This window comes from Saccoglossus kowalevskii, chromosome 7, assembly GCF_978046115.1.
Source record: "Saccoglossus kowalevskii chromosome 7, keSacKowa6.1, whole genome shotgun sequence".
In the NCBI taxonomy this organism is placed as follows: Eukaryota; Metazoa; Hemichordata; class Enteropneusta; family Harrimaniidae; genus Saccoglossus; species Saccoglossus kowalevskii.
This window is the reverse complement of record NC_140647.1, coordinates 38,328,364-38,353,820: the sequence shown is the minus strand read 5'-3', so window position 1 is coordinate 38,353,820 and position 25,457 is coordinate 38,328,364. Positions and strand designations below refer to the sequence as shown.

Below are 25,457 nucleotides of genomic sequence, written 5' to 3'. Positions count from 1 at the left end.
GCCGTTTGTGATCTCACATCCCAATGTACTATTTGTGATCTCACATCCCAATGTACTATTTGTAATCTCACATCCCAATGTGCTGTTTGTGATCTCACATCCCAATGTGCTGTTTGTGATCTCACGTCCCAATGTGTTGTTTGTGATCTCACGTCCCAATGTGCCGTTTGTGATCTCACGTCCCAATGTGCCGTTTGTGATCTCACGTCCCAATGTGCCGTTTGTGATCTCGCGTCCCAATGTGCCGTTTGTGATCTCACATCCCAATGTACTATTTGTGATCTCACATCCCAATGTACTATTTGTGATCTCACATCCCAATGTACTGTTTGTGATCTCACATCCCAATGTGCTGTTTGTGATCTCATGTCCCAATGGGCTGTTTGTGATCTCACGTCCCAATGTGTTGTTTGTGATCTCACGTCCCAATGTGCCGTTTGTGATCTCACGTCCCAATGTGCCATTTGTGATCTCACGTCCCAATGTGCCGTTTGTGATCTCACGTCCCAATGTGCCGTTTGTGATCTCACATCCCAATGTACTATTTGTGATCTCACATCCCAATGTACTATTTGTGATCTCACATCCCAATGTACTGTTTGTGATCTCACATCCCAATGTACTATTTTTGATCTCACATCCCAATGTACTATTTGTGATCTCACGTCCCAATGTACCATTTGTGATCTCACATCCCAATATACTATTTGTGATCTCACATCCCAATGTGCTGTTTGTGATCTCACATCCCAATGTGCTGTTTGTGATCTCATGTCCCAATGTGCTGTTTGTGATCTCACGTCCCAATGTGCCGTTTGTGATCTCATGTCCCAATGTGCCGTTTGTGATCTCACATCCCAATGTGCCATTTGTGATCTCACGTCCCAATGTGCTGTTTGTGATCTCACGTCCCAATGTACCATTTGTGATCTCACATCCCAATATACTATTTGTGATCTCACGTCCCAATGTGCCGTTTGTGATCTCACATCCCAATGTACCATTTGTGATCTCACATCCCACTTGTGCTGTTTGTGATCTCACGTCCCAATGTGCTGTTTGTGATCTCACATCCCAATGTGCAGTTTGTGATCTCACATCCCAATGTGCTGTTTGTGATCTCACATCCCAATCTGCTGTTTGTGATCTCACGTCCCAATGTGCTGTTTGTGATCTCACATCCCAATGTGCCGTTTGTGATCTCACATCCCAATGTGCCGTTTGTGATCTCACATCCCAATGTGCTGTTTGTGATCTCATGTCCCAATGGGCTGTTTGTGATCTCACGTCCCCATGTGTTGTTTGTGATCTCACGTCCCAATGTGCCGTTTATGATCTCACATCCCAATGTGCCGTTTGTGATCTCACATCCCAATGTACTGTTTGTTATCTCACATCCCAATGTACTGTTTGTGATCGCACATCCCAATGTACTGTTTGTGATCTCACATCCCAATGTACTGTTTTGTGATCTTCCATTCCAACGTGCCGTTTGTGATTTTATTTTTGTACAAATCTCAAAAAAAATGATAAGAACCTATAACCCAATATGCATGGAAACATTATACAAAATTTGAATGAAATTGCCTTGGTTATCTGAGAGTAACAGGTTCAGGATAGATTACAGACTGTGATTATAGGATTTCAGACAAAATATTGATCAAATATTGATCAAATCACAGAATACCACAACCTACAATATTACCTATGAGTATAGAACTTGTGTGCAATTACTTTAGAGGCACACACCACACAGAACACAAATTACCGGATTCGGCTGATACCCCAGACCGCCCTGGGCGATCTTATGGAGGATTCGGGTTTTTTTTAGAAAAATGTGGACCAAAAGATCACCCGGGCGATGTTATGGCAGATATTACAAAGCCCATCTTGTCCGGAAAAATAACCCTGCACTGATAAAATGGTCTCAGAAAATGTTTAGAAAAAATAATGTTTCGCATTGACCAAATATAATCATGCAAAGTATAAATTCAAAGTGTTTTAATACATTGGTGAGAGATCGCATTTTATGTGAACAAGAAGGAAAAGCAAGCTAAAGTCGAAACGGGGTGCATCATGACACAACACACGCTGTGACAACCGAGTAATCAGCGACATCATTTTGGGTGCAATTGAACTTCAAGTACTTCTTTGCGAAACTTGTTGCGCGGCGATGCTGCTGACATCAAATGTGTGTTGATCGAAGTTTGACCCCAAGTCATGCACTAAACTGGCGCGTTACCATAGCAACCTTTTTCTTTCGTGCTCCGCGCGTCGGTCTAGTAAAATTGTTATTATATCCGACGATACTGTAATCATATAACTTGTCTGCAACTCTGTACTGGCTTTGAATACTAGTATATCAACATCGTTTACTTCAAGTTAGTGCGCTGCTTTTCTAGTTACGCAAATTTGTTTACAATATTGCACTGGCTCTGAATATTTCAACTTTGTAATGCTTTCATAATAATTACGCAAACTCAAGTTATTTTTATATTACCAACTTTGTAATGTGTTGCACTCGTAATAATTACGCAAACATAAACATGGGCGCATTTAAATCACAGTAGTCAGGTGTCTTGTGATTCATCGATGTTCCAACGGTGAATTATTTTATTCGAAATGAAGTGAATATGTAATATAATAAACTCTGGGCAGCGCACTTCGATCGCATTATTCACGTACATTTCGACTGAACTCTACTAACCATGTGTTTGAATTGCGTGTGCATTGGGCAATGACCTCCAGAGTTCACGCACTGATATTTAAATTCGGGCAACCCAACTTCACACAAATTAATCCTCTTATGACCATTTGGTGTTTATTGTGATCACCAGAAAATCCAAGATGTTTCAACTCATTTGAAACCACTCTTGATTTAGTGTGATTGAGCCAAAAGTGAACATTAGACCTATAGTGATTAAGTGTGAACATATGTGGGAGTGGGGAATATGACACTGCTTTTATGATATCAGATTGAATTTCACTGTCCTTGAGCAGGAATGTTTAGTGTGAGCTAGTTGTTGTTTGACAGGAGTGCAGTCAATTTCCCTGTGTGCAAAAGTGGCAAAAAGAAGCATTTTCCCAATCCAGTGGAGAAAAATATTGGATTTAAAATATCATTTTCAGTCACAGTCGGACAATCATCCATTGACAGTAAGTACCAAATGGCTTGTATTCTAATCACAGTAAGTTGCAATCGGACAAGTTTACAATCACAGTGTATGTAGTGTGGGCACTGATTGAGTCACAGTAATGCCTATGCGGACAGTCCTTGAGTTCACAGTAAATACCATATGGACGGCAACTGATCACACAGAATAATAAATGGACAGAAGCAATTTCACAGTAAATGACAAATGGATAGACATACAAAATAAATCATGTTAACAAGCTTGTTTTTCAATTATTTTTTTTACTTAAATTTTCAGTGCCTTCCAGGAGAAAGAAAAAGCATATTGCCACTTTGGGTGAAAACATGACTCTGAGAGATTTAGCAGCCCTAAACCTTACTCAAGCCGAAAATACTCTGCTGATGGAGGGGAAAAGGACCAGATCAGGTGAGGTATCAAGGTTATATATGCATAAAGCTGATGCAACTGCTGATGCAACTGATGATGCCTCTCATGGCCCCTCAAGCAGTGGTAATTATAGTGCCTCAGTCAGTACTGCCAACACACAGTCAGATAATAAGAGAAAAAGTAGAAAAAGAAGGCGTGAGAAGAAAAAAGAAAAACGTATGGCGAGTACCACCTCACAGTCAGAAAGAGAGGAGAGTGAGCATAGGAGAAAAAAACATCGTAAGAAGAAAAAAAGTAGAAAAACAACAAAAAATGAATGCAGTAGTGTCCCTGAGCCAGACAGGGTAGAGGGTAGTGAAGGGCAAATTTATGACAGGGAAGATGGGGAAATTGTCTCAGAAGGAGACTATGACAAGCACCAGACAGGGGGAGAGTCAATGGACATTGATGAGTCGGGTAATGAAGAATTTAACCAAACTAAAATAGTGCAACATGGAGAGACTGAACATGGTGATGGGAAAGCAGGTGAAAAACCAAACCATAAAGAGCCTGAGCTTTGTGATGGGGAAGCAATTGAACAACCGGATAATGGGGAGGCTGAACATAGTGAAGGGGAAGTAAATACACAAACAGAAGCAGCAGAGACCACAGAAATAGAGTACGATACTGATGCTGGCAGTCTTGTTTTCCCCAGTGACTCAGGGGAATCAGAAGGGTCTGATATGGATACAGTTAATCCCTATATTGGACTAAGCAATAGATCCAGGCAACGTATAGGCAAAAATATTGCTGTTAGAAGAATAGAAGACACATGGACACATAAATATAGGTATGATGAGCCACAGGAATATCCTAATGATAGCAGTGATGATGATGCAGATGATGAGGGGTGGTCATCACATTTGCATCGCCATTCAGAAAAACCATTCACTGGCCCTGAGCCTGGGCCAAACATACACATTGCTGAGAATAGCACTCCCCTTGATGCATTTCATACAATTTTCACTCATCGCTTAATGAAAAGACTTCGCAAAGAAACTAACAAGTATGCTGAATGGAAGCAAAATAAAAAACGCAAAAAAGATGTATCATGGTATCCTGTTACTGATGAGGAGATGCAAGCATTTTTGGGAATAGTCATAACCATGGGTGTTGATCCGAAAATGGCACTTAATGATTATTGGTCTACCACAGAAAGCCTAAGAAATGAATTTGTAGCCAAAACCATGTCCCGTAACAGATTTAAAAAAATAATGCAGTATTTTCACTGCAATGATGCTGACAAGGATCCAGCCAATATATCCATGCCTTTATTACGTGATGCTGGTAGACGGGCACAGCCATTGTACAAGGTAGCACCAGTGATGGATGAAATTATGGAAAAGTCATGTTCATCATACAACCTCCACAGACAAATTGCAATTGATGAAGCCATAGTGGGCTATAAAGGGAGCAAATCTGGTATTCCCACTGTATTCATCCATGGTAAACCTCGGGCCAAGGGGTTCAAAGTGTATGTAATGGCTGATGCAGTATCCAGCTATGTAGGTGCAATTGAGTTCATGACCACAACTGCAGCTGACCACACTAGAGCTGACAAAGTAACACTCAATTTATGTGTTGACTTGATTAGACATATCGGTGGACGTAACCACATCTTGTACACCGATAGTTATTACTCAAGCCCAGAGCTTGCAATGACCATGTTGAATGAACATGCTGTACTCACCATTGGTAGCACTCGCCAATCAAGGATAGGATTTCCTACTTGCCTCAGAGGGGAAAAAAAAAACCCAAACATGGCTAAAATAGAGCATTTAGAGCGGGGTCAGTTTGAAGCCAGACAAAAAGGAGAATTGGTTGCAGTGGTTTGGAAAGACTCCAAACTATTCAGTGCCCTAACAACATGCCATGATGGATTTCGCCATGGAGATAGTCGGGTAGTTAGATATGTGAAGGATAAGACGACTAGAAGACGTGTTGCATTTACTCTGCCTGCACCTGATATGATAGAAAACTACAATGAATATATGGGTGGAGTTGACAGGGCAAACCAGCTGAGATCATACTTTTCTGCACAGCGCCAGGCTCAGAAATGGTGGAAGTATGTTTTCTACTTTTTCTTGGATATTGCTCTGGTCAATAGTTTTGTAATATACAAGGAGGTGACAAAGAGCAAAATGGCACACAAGCAATACCAAGCTGAAGTGGGTATTTCTCTGGTAGGTGGTTATACATCTCGAAAACGACTGGTCCGAAATGCTGAACAAACCATTACAACATACAAAAACCATGTATTGGTGAAATTAGCAGGACGTGGCCACAGCTGCAGATTTTGTATAAAAATGGGGCGCAAGACAAGGGCTGGAGGATACCACATTACTAAGTACCTATGCAGGGAGTGTGGCATCAATCTGTGCAAAGATTGTTTTTTGCCATATCACCACGTATCCACAGGAAAAAGCACCATAACCTGTGAGACACAGTATGATGAAGCAGACCAAGTGCAGGCACAACAACTATGGGCAGATAGAAGACTCACTACAGGCAGAGGAAGAAACCCCACAGTGAGAGGAAGACCAACACTGAGAGATGCAGGCAAAAGGGGACAAAGACAGCGAGGAAGAGGAAAAAAAACATAAACCAGGATGGGCTCATTGGGGTGGGGGGACATGAACAAAAACATGGAGTAGGAACAAGGAGGTGGGGGATGGGGTTAGTGTTGGGGGCATATGAAAAAAAATTACCAAGAAAGTTGGGTTTTGGAGCAGGGACTTGGTCAGTATTATATAATCCTGACCATGTGCACTTATATTTTGCAGGATTTGAAGAAACGAAAAAGATACATCTGCCATAGTTGAAATTTAGCCTGTAGATACTAGGTAATAGCATTTATTTGTGGCAAAGCAAACATTATTTATTCAGTAAAAATTTATAATTTTGTGTGATTTAGTGATAACTTTTGACTAACCAATTGTGATTCACCATGATTTAGTGCCTGTCCAATTGTCATTTACTGTGATTCAATGCCTCCGATTGAGATTTACTGTGAATGAGTGACTGGCCACTCAAGATTTATTGTGACTCGATGTATGTCCAATTGGGTTTCACTGTGAAAATTTACCTGACCAGTTGTGACTCACTGTGAAGCCAAAAAGTCAAATGTAATAAAGTGTCTGCCTATTGTGATTTACTGTGATTCATTGCCTCTCCAATTGAAATTTACTGTGAATGGGTGTCTGTCCGATTGAGATTTACTGTGAATGAGTGACCGTCCGATTGAGATTTACTGTGAATGAGTGACAGTCCATTTGAGATTTACTGTGAAGCAACATAGGTAAGTGGAATACAGTGACTGCCTATCGTGATTTACTGTGATTCAATGCCTCTCCGATTGAGATTTACTGTGAATGAGTGACCGTCCGTTTGAGATTTACTGTGAATGAGTGACCGTCCGTTTGAGATTTACTGTGAAGCAACATAGGCAAGTGGAATACAGTGACTGCCTATCGTGATTTACTGTGATTCAATGCCTCTCCGATTGAGATTTACTGTGAATGAGTGACCGTCCGTTTGAGATTTACTGTGAATGAGTGACCGTCCGTTTGAGATTTACTGTGAAGCAACATAGGCAAGTGTGATACAATGACTGCCTATTGTGATTTACTGTGCCTGATGCCTGACCATTCAAAATTTACTGTGATTCAGTCTCTGTCCGATTGTGAATAATTGTGAGTTTGCCTGCCCAGTTGTGAATAAATGTGAACCATGTACAATGCCCGGTTGTGATTTAGTGTGTCGGTCTACAAGGCTCAAAAACCGGCCAGCCAAATCCCATTCACATTAAATCACAACTGGGCTAGAAAGAGTCTTACCCCCTGGTCATAAGAGAATTAATATAGTTACTTATCATTTGTTCAAAAAATCTTTCAACTCTCACAAATACCACAAACGCGAAGAGTTTACTGAAAGAGAACATCATTCATTTTTGGACAAAAAAAAACACGCCAATATAAGATTATGTGTGCAAGGTTAGATTTCTAGAATGTACACAACCGCTTAACTTTGGGAATGTTTTTTAATAATCATGTCGCATGTGAAACGCAGGAGACATTTTAGTTCGCCAATTTCCTGTTTACCGATCTTGAACTTTTCGTCAGGAATGTGATACAGACAAATATTAAACATTAACGATACCTGCCGTTGTCAAATCAACCAAGAGGCTCGAATCAGGAAGGCTTGGGTATTTCAAACTTCGTGAAAAGCATTCATTTCAAGCGCAGACTTTATTTGAGTGTAATAAACGTAAGTGAAATGTATTTACGAGCCATAATACTCGTACCTTCTAAAGTTACGACTTTTACTTATGAAATTGGTGAATTATTTTTAGCGTCATATTTAAAATAGTGCGCTCGATGCAAGATGTTGGACGGGTAAATTGGGGTCTGTAAAAATGTTTGTTGGTTCAGTCAGGCAATGTGTGGACCAAAACATCGCCCACTATTTGAAACATCGCCCATGGGCGGGGTTTAGGATGGGCGGGGTATCAGCCGAATCCGGTAATAGTTTCTAATTCAGACTAAAAATTATTGAAAAATTGCAAATTTGAAGCCACTTTGGAAGTTAAGTTACACTTACACTGTATATGGTGAATAAATTGCAATTTTGCGTCCATCAGATGCATATTGATGCAAAGCAAGACACATTTAATGTGATTGGTTAAAAAATCACCAGAGACTGTTGTAGGGCAAGAGATATGCAAATTGCATTTTCTGGAGTCGCCATATCTTATGAAGATCTCTAGTACAATAATCTGCAGGTGCTAACAGCAAGGAGGAATATGCAAATATGACAAAATGAACACTAAACGAAATTCATGTGTCAATTATTTTGAACTGCAGCCAAAATGAGTCAATGCTAAACTTGGTATAACTAAAATTTAACATGTTATCTGTGAAGTAATTGTAATAGAGAAAAAACAGCTTGAATGACATCAGTGAAGTTAGCAGGAATAGGTGCCTTGTTGTGGGTTTACTGAATAAGTAGTACAATTATATATGTAATAACTACATGTAGATAAATTTGTATGAATTTTTAAAAAGAGAGGGTAATAAATTATATATATATATATCTGGTTTGCAGGAGGCATGTTTAATTAAACAAAAAGAAAATGATTCAAAAAATTATTTAAGTAAGGTAATATTAAGTTAAATTGTGAATGAACAATTAGGAATCATCTGAAAACCACCACCCACATGAGAAAAAAAGTAACAAGAGATCTCATAACCAGGAGTAACACATGGCATTGAATTACACATGGTAATACAACTGGTATTCAAAGATAAGGACCAGTATTTCAAACAAAGCAGTAAAAATGTTGCATGCCATTCAAAAACGTTTTTCATTCAATTAGTTCCACAAATAAATAATTTCTAGGACAGCATTTAAAGGGCCTGTTGAACAAAGGAAACACAAGTCTCAACTTGGTTCAACTATTATTAACGCAGCATTAGCTTATTATACAAATTGCACATCAAAGAATACGTCCATGGCGAAAAAGTACAAAATATAAATCGTCATCCTCTTTGGGTAAAAGGGCTATGTTGTTCTAACTGGTAGTATACAATAAAAGTTACTGTACCTGTGTGTATCTCTCCAACACTTCGCTCATTGTTCAGAGAAACTTTTTTAACTCGCCACTACTTGCGTCGAAAAACTAGAAACCCTACAAGTGCAGACCCCAACAACTGGCGTGTAGTTTACAAACTGAATAGGAAAAACGGACACCGTACACTGGGATGTATATAGTTTTGATATGGCTATCGTCGTGAGAATTTTTTTAAAACGCACGATAATAGAGAAGGGAAGCAAGCGTGTTAGGAGTCGGTACCAACGTCATGTTACACGATACAAAGAACCGTGGGAAAATTGCATATGCGTTTTCACAGGCCCATGGCTGTTGTGTCTGTTACCGCTTCCGATGTGTCGCGAAAGAAAGGATTGCGAACCGAACACCCTTTTTCGGGAATTATGTTTAACATAATACTACAGGAGTAGCACAATTTGATGAATCGTTCCGAATAAAAAAACCAATCGAGCTTAGGACAGCGAAATGATAATAATAACAGTACACGTGTTACCCAACACAGGGGGTTGCATCCAACACATGGGACAGCCATTTATAGACGCTGCAACGAGTTGATGGGAAAAATCTGACGCGTTTTCTTTGTTTTCCTTTTTATTATTATTATAATTCGCGGATGACCAAGGTTAAAGCTGGATATTCTGACACATGAATGCACTGACATGATCATATTTTAAAATCGAATAGGGTTATGCTGTTAACGTATTTATTAATGAAAATATCCATCACATATTAAAAAAAAACTGAATTGAAATGTACACCGTTTGCACTGGCACAGTGTGTAAAATAATTATTCTTGAATAAAATTGGGGTCAAATTACTCCATGTTTGTGATATTTAAACGGGCATACGACCTACATTATTGCGAACAAACGATTGCCTTTAAAGTGGTTTGAAAAATGTCAGACTAGCACCAATTAACATGTTTTGTTCCGTGATGGGCTGAACCAGTTGCACTCGACTGCAGCCAGCCTTGCTCCACCAACGGGACAACGTGTCCAAATTAAAACAAGGGGAACGCCTTCCAAGAGAATAACCACGGTCGATCGAAAAATATGAAAGCTCCACAAAGTGAATGCATACCAAAAACCTACTATACGATATAACATTGATAAAACAGGTGCAAAACATGCGTCGAATTCGTAAGTGGCATACAGATCAAGCATACTTACCCCAGTTACCGACCAGCGGGCCGTCACTTGACAAACTTTCCGAGTGCGGAGAGGCTTATCGTCTGCGATTCAATGTATAAACAAAGCCTTGGTCCATATAGAATATGCCGCAACTGCTGGAACAGGCCGGTGTTCGGAGTGTGTCGCAGCAAACGGTCCGGTGACCTCGGTGTGATCTTGGAGAAGGAGTGCCGATCAACAACGGCGAGTTAAAATGCCAACCTACCACCGCGGCATTGCAGATGAAAATTCACTGTCTGGGCTGTACCAAAAAACAAGACCATCTACCAAGCAACTTTGTCGTAGACCGATTACCAACTTTGTCGGTCGGTGTCGGGAGATTTTAGCGTAGAAAACGAGAAGACATATACACGGCAGATAGCTCACGCCTCGATTGCGACTACCAAGAATACGCAACAACGTCAGAAGAAGAAGAAACAAAACAAAGTTTTCAACAAAGATTCTTTCAAGACATTCAAAATGGTAGAAATACTTGTCGTGATACGCATGTGCGAGATCTAGTTTTTTTGGACTATTCCATTTTTATATCGCGAGAGCCGATAATTAGGAGGGTGTTGGCCCAGACGCTATAATGTCAATATTTATTAATTCAAACTACAAACAGGATTAGTAAAACAATGAAAAAATCGCGTTGGTAGACATTGAACAACACAAGTCGTGTATACACATTATATTTCACATTTGCAATATAACCTGAATATGTTGTTTATGACAATAAAATGGGATATTCGAGGCTTGATGATGTCATTCAATATGGCGATCAACTTAGAAATAATTTGTTGCGACTAAAGAATCGGTCAATTGAGCTGTGAATTTTCGTAAATTTAGTTATTTTTAAACAAGCGATAGAGTGTGGGATTTTGTCAACGAAGAGAACCAATTTTAAATTTCAATGTCGACCCAAGAGTCGCTGCACGCTGTCCACACTGAGGCTGGGAATGAAACCGACCTTCATAAAAATGATCGTGATGTCCCATCGGATCTGGGAGTGGAGTCGACAAGCAGTGATGGTCACAATATGAACGAAATGTGTCAGGAAAAGTCCACCCGCGATGAGGAACATGAATCAGTTAATACCATGGATGCCGAAAAAATGGACATCCGAGGCAGTCTGCAGTTTGTTGACGAGCTCGAAGCGGACAAGTCTAGCTGTAGTAAACAATCGACTGACCTCGGCGCTTCGAAACTGGTGAATGAATCAAACATTACAGGTGAGAAGTGAAGTCATAAATTAAAGAACTGTAGCGTCCCGTCTTGAAAACACTAACATTTGGGCTTTGCAAATCATTTTTTTTACTGCTGAAATATACAATTATTTTTTTATTTCAATACATTTTATTTTCGCTTATATTTGTCATCGGCAAAAATAGTCGTGCAATAATATAGACCATATATTACAGCAGTTTAGTGCGACATTTTGATGACTTAGGATTTCATTCTGAAATTAAACGTGAAATGAGATTTATATCATTTGTAATTGTTTGTGCCCCTTCTTCCTTTTGTTAGTACTATTTGTGTAACAGGAATATATCCCAAACTGGATATTCTGATTTCCTGATTGGGAATATATTCTGATTGAGAGACTGTTTATAACATGATTGGGATATTTTGCCTTAGTTAGCACACTTTGTTACAGCCTGTTGCATACTGAAACAGCTATGTATTAGTGTTCTCTCCAGAAAAAATTACATATAGCAGGTTTTTTTCTAGAAAAAACAATGCAATTCAGCGGAGCCACCAAGTGGGGGAGATCTAGGGTTCTCCCTACCAGGGTGTGGATAATTAGTCCCCGTTCGGACGAAATCCAAAAACGGGGACTTATAATTCGGTCTCTGTGTGTCCGTGCGTCCATCTGGAGTCATATCTCAGAATCCCTTGGATCGATTCTGTTCATTCTTTGCATGTGCCCAGTACTTCATGTGGGACATATGCACATGCAGTGGTTTAGCGATCCGATTCAAAATGGCCGACTGGCAGCCATCTTGTTTTTTGAAAATGTTGTATTTTGGACATGTTTTGTCAGTTTTCATTCAAACTTGGTACATAGATTATACATGTTAGGATACATGTCCATGATGATTTATTTCACAATTGGATCAAAGATGGCCGACTGGCAGCCATCTTATTTTTTGAAAATGTCGTATTTTGGACATGCTTTGTCAGTTTTCATTCAAATTTAGTACATAGATCATACTTGTTAGGATTCATGTCCCCGACCGTCCGTGAGTTCCTGAGTTTGTCTGTCCGACCGTCTGTGTGTCCGTCTGTCCGTGTGTCAGTCTATCCAACGTCATATTTCAGAATCCTGTGAACCGATTCCGTTCATTCTTTGCATGTGCCTAGTACCTTATGTGGGACATATGCACATGCAGTGGTTTAGCGATTCAATTCAAAATGGCCGACTGGCAGCCAACTTGTTTTCTGAAAATGTTGTATTTTGGACATGCTTTGTCAGTTGTCATTCAAACATGGTACATAGATTATACATGTTAGGATACATGTCCAAGACGATTTATTTTGCAATTGGATCAAAGATGGTCGACTGGCAGGCATCTTGTTTTTGTTTTTTTATGCAGTATCTTGGACGTGCTCTGTCAGTTTTCATTCAAATTTGGCACATACATGTACTTTATACATGTTAGGATGCATGTCCATGACAATTCCTTTCAAAATCTGGTCAAGGATGGCCGATTGACAGCCATCTGACTTTTTGGCCTTACTACTATATTTTCACAATTTATGTACCATTTTCATTCGTATTTGGCACACATCATACATATCAGTGTGTTTCATAATCAGATCAAAGATGGCTGAATAACGACTGTTTTTATTTTGGCCATATTACTATGACACGAAACACGTGTTTTGATGTAAATAAACAATCTGTTGTATACGCCACTTGGAACTCAAGTTTCAAGGACATGCTCGCAACAACCCCTCCGCTTTAATATGACGAGCACAAAGAGAACTTAATGGGGACTGTGTCATTTTCAATGGCTTGTTTTTGATAATTCTAAGTTAAAATGGAGCATTCTATGGCTTCCTTGGGGCCAAAATTACTATCAGACAGGTCACAGTTGAAGACTGTGGCCACATGTGATCCCTGGTCAATCAGAATTTTATGGTTGCCAGAAGATCTGCTCCCCAGAGTAAGGGGTGCATGGCCATCGCATGAGGGCGCTGCGCCCCTGTTCCCTTGTTTAAAAAAATCCCTGATGCAGTATCAACCAATTCGCATAACAATATAATATGTTAATGACCTATATTGTATTCTTTATTATGCTAAATTGGTTCTATTGTTTGTCCAAAATTTAACAGTTGGGAACCTCTACTCTATAATGCATTGGGGAGACCCTGATGTATACTTTCCACCTACAAAAAAGCCAGGGGTCAAATTTAGGTTGTTCAGGCCAATTTTTTACTTCCTGATTTTAAGAAATATTTTTCCTGATCGAAAGAATTTTTTTCTATCATGTTCGGAATATTTATCCTGATCGAGGGTTTATCCTTTAGTGACGTTCAAAGAAAAAATATCCCAATCAAGATATATTAATTCTGCTTGAGATCTTGTATTGCGATATATCCTGTTATAATAATAACTAATACAACACTGATGTGTATTGTTGGTCTAAAACAATACAATGCTAAAATAGTTTTATGCAGGGTTAGAATATTAGTATTTGTTAGTAGTCTAATTAATATTTAGCATGTATCTAGAGCTTATCAAGCCTGGATGCATGGAGCCGGGAACAACCACTAGTGGTGCTGTATACAATCAAGACCTATTGCGGCTTGCCCTAGCTCATTTATATTGTATTGTATTGTAAAAGAAAAACAAAGTTGTTAAATTTGGTGACCACTTTAGTATGACAGAAAACGTAGGGGTCAAGACCGAATATACATGATTCTGGCGTTTCATACTAAATGCTATCTATTAATAATTTCACTTTGAAATATTATTCATGAGATATGTCTACATTATAACCTGATTAATGGTTATTAGCATATTGTATACGTTGTGCGCTAGCTGTTAACTTTGAGTAACATACTTTTAATTTTCAACTTTATCTTCCTACCCGATTTTATACATATACATTCAAACTTTATAATTCATAGCCAACTATAATCACATTTGACTTGTGGGGGCTGTGTCATCTTCAGATGACTTGTTTATTTTGCAGTAACTAGGCTTTTATTTTATTGAAAAAACATCAAAAAAACAACTAGGATGTCACAGCTAGGATGAGTCATAAAAACTGCGGATGAACATCTTCTACATGTGCCATGCATGGCTTGTCTTTTTAAAGATTTCATTGCTTCCTTGTACTTGCCATTGATGCTTAGAGTAATTCCCATATAATTAAAGTGCCTGGCTATATTTATTTCTTTACCCTCATAGAAAAATATGTTGTCCCTTAACAGGCTATTAGTTTTGTTGAAAATCATTATTTTAGGTTTTTCTGTGTTAAGAGTTAGCTTCCATCGCTGTCAAAGCATGCTCTTCATAATGTAACATTAATATTTTTAGATATCTCCAATTCTCCATTTTTGCCGAATATTTTTATAATTTTTGGTAAAAAATTCTATTTTCAACTTCTTCTTGTAAACTATCAGCTCAATTGCTTCGTTACTTGTTATGTAGATACCTTGGGTGGACCTTTGTCAGATTTTTAACATTTCATCACAATATCTTCAATTCTCTATTTTTAGTCCCTGTTTTAGTCCAAAAACGAGGACTTATGTTTTGACCTCCATGTGTTCGTGCGTGCGTCCGAACCTGTATCTTAGAAATGCCTGACCCAATCACAATCAAACTTTACACATACATCATACATGATATTATACATATGCACGATCTGATTCAAGATGGCCGAATGGCGGCCATTTTTGTGCTAAAAATCATCAAAATCAAGCATTTCTCGGCTGTTTACAAATGGATTTTGTTCAAACTTGGTATATACATTAGATATTATGCAAATAATTTTGTTTTTCAGATAAGATTCAAAATGGCTGACTGGCGGCCATTTTGTTTCTATGAATGTGGCTCTCGTGTCCTATCTCTGACTTGCTTTCACTGATTATGTTCAAATTTATATATTCATTATACATCATGTCATAGATAGACAGATATATTGGTTTGACGATCCTCTTCAAAATGGCCAAATAGTGGCCATTTTTGTGCTAAAAAATCATCAAATATCAAGCATTTCTGGATGGATTTTGTTCAAACTTGGTACATATATTAGATATTACGGGTTCCTGATGCACATCATTTTATTTTTCAGATTGGATTCAAAATGGCTGACTGGTGGTCATTTTGTTTTAATGATTGGACTTCTAGAGCCATATTTCTTAAGGTAGCGAGAGGGGAAACATAATTTATAGTTTAATGGAGTTTAGGACTTTCCTCACCAGTTACTAAGCATGCAGTTATGGCAATGTATATGCTTTCAGAAAGCTGAGATATAGCAGAATACGATCATATATGTTTCGTCTTGATATTTGCTCAGGAGATTAAGTTACGATCGTTCCCATTAACCTCCTAAACGGAGAGTTTTTTTGCGGGATTGGCCGTTTCTCGGTGTTCCTTTTTTCTATGTTCCTGATCTTTTCACTGTTGCTTTATAAGATAATGATCTTTGTGAATGCGTCTCGAAATTTTTATGTGCCCCATAGTTCTGGAGATAGAGCCTGTTGAACTTTATGGACTAAATTTTATGAACGTCTTTCTGTTCCCAAGGCCGTAACTCAACGTCGACGGCTCACATAAACGTCTATAAGACATCATATTTTAGCCCATTTTGTGGCGAATAGATTGTGTAATTTGTACATCGTTAGCATAGAGAAAAGTGTTGAAAGATGACATCTTCAATAGTTATGATAGTCAAAAATTAGTTTCCGTAAAAACTCAATAAAACGTTTTTTCGAATTTGGCCACAGATAAACAGCTAATTAATGACAAAATGTCTACCATTTCGATCATAATTTGTAAATATACAAGTATCTGATATGCGTGGAATGTTAGATCGTGAAAAATTGGTTGGTTGTTTCCTAAAACGTGACAAAACTTAGCAGTTTCGTCGAAAGTGGGTGCTAACTTAAGCAAGATGGCGTACCACGCAATTAATTTATTCAAGTCCCTTTGTTATGTTGAACAGCGTCAACAGTACAATCGGTTCTCTAAACATAGGACAGGCATTCATGACAGCATATATTTACTTACGGGATATACATGCCTTCAAGTACAGATATGTTTGCATTACTCTCAGCCTATGGAGAGTGTACCGTTATCGGATTTGTTATAATCAGTTAGCTCTAAGTCAGCACTACCGGATGCAGCCGATACCCTGCCCCGGGTGATCTTATGGAGGATTCGATTATTTTTTTTTAGAAAAATGTGGACCAAAAGATCGCCCGGGCGATGTTATGGCAGATATTACGAAGCCCATCTTGTCTGAAAAAATAACCCTGCACTGATAAAAATGGTCTCAGAAAATGTTTAGAAAAAATAATGTTTCGCGTATATAATTATTCGCAAATATAATCATTCAAAGTATAAATTCAAAGTGTTTTAATACATTGTTGAGAGGTCGCATTTTACGTGAACAAGAACATGCACTAAGAAGGAAAAGCAAGCCAAAGTCGAAACGGGGTGCATCATGGACATGACATGACACAATACACGATGCGATAACTCCACTATTATTCCACTCTGCGGGCTGACTATAATGTGAGCCCAGGTCACTTACATTTAGATATCTCTTAACGGCGTCGGACATTTTTCGGCGGCCATTTTTTTTTCATCTTAGAACTCCTTCCCATGATATATTAGGTTATTAAAACACCAAGAAAAGCTTGAAATACTATTGTGTAATGTTTGTTTGTGCTTCGATCGCGATGATCGCGTAACAGATACTACTTATAGATCACACAGGATATAATAAAGCCGGATGGTCAACAAATCAGTATGCAAATTAAATCCTTTGTCTTCAGTTTCCGGGAATAAATTGAAATTACTCAATAAATGCATCGCGCACTGTAAATTCGGACCAAATATAAAGAAAGTACACAATATAAGATTGCATAATCCGGGATTTTTAGAAAAATGTTTTTTTTTCTAGTTTTTCCCCTCTCGTTTCCTTAAATGCTTTGACTGATTATATTCAAATTTTATATATTTGTTATACATCATGTTATATATATACATGTATTCAAAATGGCTGATTTTGAATGCTGTTCCAGAGCAATATCTCTCAATATGGACAAGTACTTGTTTGACGATCGTTCGTGGCCGAGCTGGGGACTTTAGTGCACCTTGTTTGACTCTTTGACTCGAAATACTTTACATTGGTTGATGAGATATCATGCCATTCAAGAGAGTTTGCATTATTTTCTCAATACTTTCAGATTGTCTTTTAGAGGTTGACCAGATACATGCAAGTGCATAAACATACTACTATATGACAGTACTCATCAGCAGATATACTGACAATCTTTCTGGGAGTCGTACCGACAAATTTGTCAGAAGTTGATATTTCTGCTGCGCTTACATCAAAATTGTAATGCAACTTTTTATCAGTTATTGTTGATGAGATAAATGTGTGAGTGGGTTGATATTTTAACTCTAACAATGAAAAGACTTTGATTTCAAGGTGTTTTATTCTAAGTACCCAAACAGCTACAGTAATTGTACATTGATTCACTGCGACTTTGAAAATGTAACATCTTGTATGTTTTCGGCATCGAAACGGAGAAACAGGCTGGACGCTGAGGTACAAAATCTGTTTCTGTAATTAATTTTTAGAGGTAATCTACGCTTTCCAAAGATTTATGAAGATTTGCATATATGAGATAAAATGAACATCATTTATGAATTGATTTTTATGAGTCTTGCACTATAAAGTCATAGACATAAAATAATTATCATCTTGCTGTCCCATCAAATCAGTTAACTTGGCAGATGATAGCCCCTCTCCCCCATTAGAGTTTTGTTAGTCCCTGTTCGAATGTAGTCCAAAAACGGGGACTTATGTTTTGACCTCTGTGCGTCCGTGCGTGCATCCGGACCTGTATCTTAGAAATGCCTGGATCAATCACAATCAAACTTCACACATACATCATACATGATATTATACATATGCACATCAATTTGTTTCACGATTTGATTCAAGATGGCCGAATGGTGTTCATTTTTGTTCTAAAAATCTTCAAAATCAAGCATTTCTCGGCTGTTTACAGATGGATTTTGTTCAAACTTGGTATATATGTTGGACATTATAGGACCTTGATACACATCATTTTGTTTTTAGATAAGATTCAAAATGGCCGACTGTGGTTATTATGCCGTATCTCTGACTTGCTGTGACTGATTATGTTCAAATTATAAATATTCATTATACATCATGTCATAGATATACAGATATATTGGTTTGACGATCCTATTAAAAATGGTCGAATGGTGGGCATTTTTGTGCTAACAAATCATCAAATATTAAGCATTTATGGATGGATTTTGTTCAAACTTGGTACATACCACAGGGAGTTGGACAAACTTATGTATTTTAATAAATTATTAAATAATAAAATGTTATATAACTTTTCTTTTACCACCCCCCCCCCCTGGTCTTTTACCCCCATTGATTATACCACTCTTTCCTTTATCACAACTTTGTTATGCGCTACTGTTATATGCAAATTTTAACGCGCGATGTAGACACACCCTATTATAGTAAAATATCTCAAGGGTTGAAATGCGCCAGGACTGTGGCATGAGCACAACCGTAAAGCCGGTGGGCATTTAATTTATTCATGAGATGCATTAATAAACAAGAAATGCTGCGCGCAAAATTTAAAAGTGTAATCTCTGACGCGACACAACTTCAATGAATCAGTGACTCTTCTGTAAAATGGTTTCTACTTCAAATGTCGTTCCCGTTGCTCTTCGAGGTGTTTCTAATGAAAATAATCAAAATAGCAGCAGCACAATTCATGGGAAAATCGTTTACTTCTGATCATGTGACACAACAATATGAGTCATTCTTTGCGATAGAGGTAAAAGTTTGCAACATCCGGTTTCCGGCTTTACAGTTGTGCTCCTGCCATGTTGCTCTATCGCAATGAGTTTTAATTTGACAAATATTCAAGTGCAAATGCAATTGTGTCACTTTCTAATGCCATCCATGTCATTACAGATGCCATATATGTAAAGAAAACGAACTTTGAAAGGTTCGAATGCGTGATTTTATGCCACAGTCGTGGCGCGTTTCAACCCTTGGGATATTTTACTATAATAGGGTGTGTCTACTACGCGTGTTAAAATATGCATATAACATTATCGCGTAACAAAGTTGTGATGAATGAAAGAGTGGTATAAACAAAGATCAGTGATTACTTGAAATCGATACCAGGAAGGGGGTAGACTGGCGCAGTTGGGGCGATTAATTTGTTTTTGTAGTTTAAATGCATAATGAGGTCAACATGGAAAAGGTCACACTGCAGACCCAACATGGCGGCACGTTGAAATTCGAGTTTGTCATAGTCGTCGTTTCTAATTCATCACAATGTGTAAAAAAGTAACTCGTACTAGTCGTAGAATTAAAAAAATATCGACTGCTACAATCAGCCGACGTCTTCTCGGTCAGAGGTCAGTTGAAGAGACGCTGTGATTGGCTCATATGATTGTCAATTAGAACACTCATTAACATAATTACCCGTTGAAAAATTTACGGGTTCCTACAGTGTCGATAGAGGGCCATGCAGAATAAACCAGTCGGGGTGATTTCGCAGTTGCAAGGGATTTTGCGCTAACACCTCCATTTCGCAATTTATTTAATTTTATTTAAACTACAAAAACTGGCCCCGACTGCGCCAGTCTAGGAAGGGGGGTAAAAAAAGTTATATAACATTTTATTATTTAATAATTAAATACATAAGTTTGTCCAACTCCCTGTGTACATACATTAGACATTACAGGTTCCTGATGCACGTTATTTTATTTTTTAGATCGGATTCAGAATGGCTAACTAGTGGCCATTTTGTTTTAATGAATGGGCTTCTAGAGCCATATCTCTGACATGCTTTGACTGACTATGTTCAAATGTTATATATTCGTTATACATGTATTCAAAATGGCTGATTTTGTTTTAATTAATGCTGTTCCAGAGCAATATAATCTCAATACTCGTTTGACGATCAGATACAAATGTCAGTCATTTAAATGTTAAACAATCATCATAATCATATTCCTGACATGGTTATATTCCAGCTATATTACTATAAACAAAACTATATATCTGAAATTATTTTTTTTTCTTTATTCTCAGGTGACAAAGAATGTGGTGCTAAAGTAAAAGAAGGAAACTCTGACAATAATGTATCACAGGACAGTTCACAATCTGTCTATCATGTGAAATGGATTAAATTTAAAGATGGAACAATGCCAATTGTTACACAGAATGAAAACGGACCTTGCCCACTTCTTGCAATAATTAATGTTCTTATCTTAAAGGGTCAAATAGTTTTACCCGATTTAGTGGAAATCGTCACTTCTGGTCAGTTGATGGAATACTTAGGAGACTGTATGTTAGCCCAAACTCCAAAGGTAATGTGAAATTGTTGCTTCACTTTCATGGCATTTCTGTCAATTCAGAAAGCATAGGACACCCAGGGTTCAAGATTTGATACAGAGTACCTTTTAATAAATCTGCAAAAAATTATATCAAAACTACCAGTAATCTACCTCAAATTCATTCTGCTAAGAAATACAACAACACAGTGACATTGTAATAAAACTACTCTCAATATTTTTTCTTTCAACTTTCACCTCCTTTGCTCATGGAAATGTTTGGCTGAGAGGTCAATATCATACCGTTGTCTGTATGTATGGATGAATCAAATCTTGTTTATCCAATATCTCAAGAACTACAGCTAGATACAAACTGTAGCTGTATTAATATATAACAATACCGGTATATATACATATAACATTGCTGCTTATTATAAGAATAAATTTCTCTTTATCAGATGATATTGTTTATAAACATGCAATTTGTTCGCCCAGACACAGCGACACGTCACATGTTAATAATAGTAAAATTGATTTAGTCACCAAGTGAACCAAAACAATTATTTTTGAATCCAGATAAGTCATTCTGTCACTGATAATGTGCACTACTCTGGAAAACAAGATCAGATAGTTTCTCGGTTTCTTGGTAGAAAAAGTTTGTTTGAAATTTCAAAATTGCCTATTTGACTAATACATGATGTACACGATTCAGGGTAAATGGTTTGACATCCTAAAATTCCAGAAACAAGACGAATTATCAGCATCTCATAGAAAAATATATGGAATTCCTAAAAAGTAGCAAGCCTTGCATGACTGTTATCAAAGTGAGATCCTGACTTTAAGATGAAATTTGCAAATTATAAGCAGTTCACAAAAAGATCTAGCAGAAAAAAATAAAATAATAGCTTACAGCTCAGTCATCCATTTTGTGTTGAAATATAGTTTAGAAGTCATAAAGAAAATTTCCAAATGTGTCATTACTATTTTTGTTCCACATACCACACATAATCCATTACGAAATGGATGTATGTGTATACACAATAAGAGCATGACCATGATTAGATAGGGTTTGTTGTTTGAACCTTGTTGTACATTGATTCCTGGTCGGTTGGTATCAGGCCATTTGGTGCAAACTAACCTTGAATTGGGCAATCAACTTTCGGACGAGTCAACTTGTGGGACGAAATGACTTTTCAACAAATAAACTTGCGGGACAAATCGACTTCATGCGAATCTACCTGTGAACAAAATTGACAGTTATTACAGTTACAATATAGTTGCATCTTCCAACCCTATGCTATACGTGGTATGCCCCTGTCTAGACACTCTCTACAGAGTGAAACATGAAAAAACGCTGGGAACGAGTGTGTTTCATGCAAGTTCCGTGGCGTTTTGTGTATGAATTGGTGAACACAGCAGCATTGAATAACAGACTGGACCTGCTGTGTTGCAACTCTATTGGCAAAATGGTGAAAGTGCAGAGGGTGTTTAATTCTGTACTGGCTGGAAAACAAACAAAGATAACCTGCTATTGGTCACTCGACAATAACTTGTCTTCGTTTTTGACTTCAGATTTCAATGAAACTTGGTACATGGATGCCACATAATTTCTGCCATACAATTGTGTACATTAATATGTCATGATATGCATTTATTTTGTTTATATATGCTTGTTCTTGTCCCCCTCTCAGATAATGATATGGTTCATATCACACACACACCAAAACAATTTGTTCCAAGCATACATGTACACATGTTTATAAACAGCAGTGTAGCTAGCAGTTATGTCTATTGCACCCTTCTTGACAAATTCACTCAGACGCCAACTATGCCTGACACATGTGCATGACCATGTGCATTCAAAATTATTTTACTGTTGGACTTCATGGAAGTCGAAGTCGAATATAGGTTGTGTATGATGTCACCAAAAGCAAAATTACTCATAGCAGAGGTTTGATTTTCTCCTTCACTTTGAGTTTGTCATTTCGCACTCTCACTTACTGGTGTTGTCAGGGTTGTAATTTCATTGTTCACCTAGAGATTTGATTTTTTTATTTTTCATGTGTTCCTAATCATTTCTGAGACCTACTTTGACAGATTTTTCAAAGAAGGTTCCAAGACAAGATACACTATTGACAAAACTAGATATTCACTAGATATTTAAAAAGTACCAACAGGGACTGTGTCATTTTCACATTAAATAGTAAACAAAAGCAGTCCGAAAACTTATGGATTAACCTCTGTGCATCCGTGTGTTCTTAGACATGCCTCGACCAATTACATTCAAACTTCACAGATACATCATACATAATATTATACATATGCACATCAATTTGTTTCACGATCTGATTCAAAATGGCTGTTTACAGATAGATTTTGTTCAAACTTGGTATAGACATTATGGGACCTTGATGCAAATCATTTTGTTTTTCAGATAAGATTCCAAATGGCCGACTGGCAGCCATTATGTTTTAATGAATGTGGTTCTCGTGCCATATGTTCAAATTTATGTGGTTCTCGTGCCACATGTTCAAATTTTAACTATTCATTATACATCATGTCATAGATATACATACATATTGGTTTGAGGATTCTATTCAAAATGGTCGAATGGTGGCCCTTTTTTGTGTGAAAAATTCATCAAGTATCAAGCATTTCTGGATGGATTTCGTTCAAACCTGGTACATCCATTAGACATTACGGGTTCCTGATGCACGTCATTTTATTTTTCAGATCAGATTCAAAATGGCTGACTGCTGGCCATTTTGTTTTAATGAATGGGCTTCTAGAGCCATATTTCTGACTTGCTTTGACTGATTATGTTCAAATTTTATATATTCATTATACATCATGTTATAAATATATACATGTATTCAAAATGGCTGATTTTGTTTTAATTAATGCTGTTCCAGAGCAATATCTCCCAATATGGACAAGTATAGTTTGATGATCAGATACAAATGTCAATCATTTTAATGTTAAACAATCATCATAATCATATTCCTGACATGCTTATATTCCTGCTATATTACTATATACAAAACTAGATATCTTAAATTCGCCAACTAACGGGGACTGTGCCATGCATGGCTTGTTTATATATGTTCATTGTTTGATGGGCAATAGCCTGTCCATGTATAATCAAGATCTGAGTATGGCAGAAATGCTTGATTTTGATTTTTTTTACATTAAAATGTAAAATGGCCTTTCAAACAAATATATGTACATACTGTAGAATGCTTTATTTTCGCTTGGCATTTATTTTCGCTATTTTCGCTGAAGGGATGATTCTGTGAAAACAAAATCCAGCGAATATACTTATCAATTTTATCAGTGAAAATAAATTCCATACAAAATGCCCAAAAAACTTTTTCAGCGAAAATTAATTCCAGTGAAAATAAAGTATTCCACAGTATGTACAACATAAGGTATGATGTATCTATATAGTTTGAACACAAGGCATGGAAGAGATTTGTTAAAGAAAAATGGTCACTAGTTGGCCATTTTGAAAGCAATATTTTCGAACAAAATCTATCCATACACAACCAAGATTCAGAATGACAGAAATGCTTGATTTTGATGAATTGTAAGCATAAAAATGACCACCATCTGGCCATCTTAAATCAGATCATGAAGCAAATAGATGAGCTATGTATCCTAAGATGTATGTTTGAATATGATTGGCCCAGGCATGTCCAAGATAGAAGTGAAGAGACACGCACAGAGGTCAATCCATTAGTCCCAGTTTTCAGTATTAGTTAAGTTACATCTTAAGCCAAAATGAAAACATATATGAATACATTTTTAGCTCCACCTGTCATCATACGTAGTCCATCAACTTTTTTCATCCAAAGGACTTTTTCTTCAAAACCGTAGGCTGGATTGTTATGCTCTCTATTTTTTGGGAATATTGTTGGCGTAAATTACACTCAGACTTGTTATTTTCATGGCACTATGTGCAAGTGTCTATTTTTAGTGCATTTTAAAAAAAAATGTTGTGCATTTTCGACTTCTGCCACATTGCTTTGAAATTCATAATGTGAACACATGAACTGGTCCTCTCTCAAGTTTGTTCATTTGGTGACGATATCTTCATTTTTGTGGAAGTTATGATTTGTTTGTATTTTGTCCGCGTTCCCTTTTGTTATATATGGGCTATGTATAATGCATGGAATCCAGTAGACAACTGTATCAGTTGGGAGCTAGGCTTTCTTAGTACACATTGTCTTGGAAAATGAACCGGATGGGCCAATGTTTCCCAAAAATGCTCAAGTTCAGGTCAAGGTCAAGGTTTATACGTTTGCTGCTTTTATATGGGGAACTGTCATAGATTCCACTTATCCTATCCACCTAGTAATTGCCACTGCCCTCTGCACTTTTTAATGACAGCAGAGCTCTAACAACCGCAAGTATATCATGTTTTTATTCAATATCATTGTGATGCTGACTCTACCTTACCATATACACATTGTGATGCTGGCTCTACCTTACCACACACATTGTGATGCTGACTCCACTTTACCACACACATTGTG

The 25,457-nt window shown here is 37.5% G+C and overlaps 2 protein-coding genes across 3 annotated transcripts in view; one reads left to right on the top strand and one right to left on the bottom strand.

The window, feature by feature from the left end:
* Nucleotides 1-10,988, bottom strand: part of suh (suppressor of hairless protein) — a 52,546-nt gene extending 41,558 nt beyond the window's left edge. The window contains exon 1 of the mRNA XM_085500946.1: nucleotides 10,338-10,988. The gene's annotated coding sequence lies outside the window, so the exon portion shown is untranslated. The remainder of the gene's footprint in view (nucleotides 1-10,337) is intronic.
* A 109-nt stretch (nucleotides 10,989-11,097) lies between these two features.
* The window catches only part of LOC100372753 (ubiquitin carboxyl-terminal hydrolase MINDY-2-like), a 54,934-nt gene continuing 40,574 nt past the window's right edge, over nucleotides 11,098-25,457 (top strand). For both annotated transcript variants that reach the window (XM_085501546.1, XM_085501547.1), the window contains exons 1-2: nucleotides 11,098-11,569; nucleotides 20,681-20,958. In XM_085501546.1, the coding sequence (XP_085357672.1) occupies nucleotides 11,251-11,569; nucleotides 20,681-20,958 (597 nt within the window). In that variant the 5' untranslated portion in view covers nucleotides 11,098-11,250. The remainder of the gene's footprint in view (nucleotides 11,570-20,680; nucleotides 20,959-25,457) is intronic.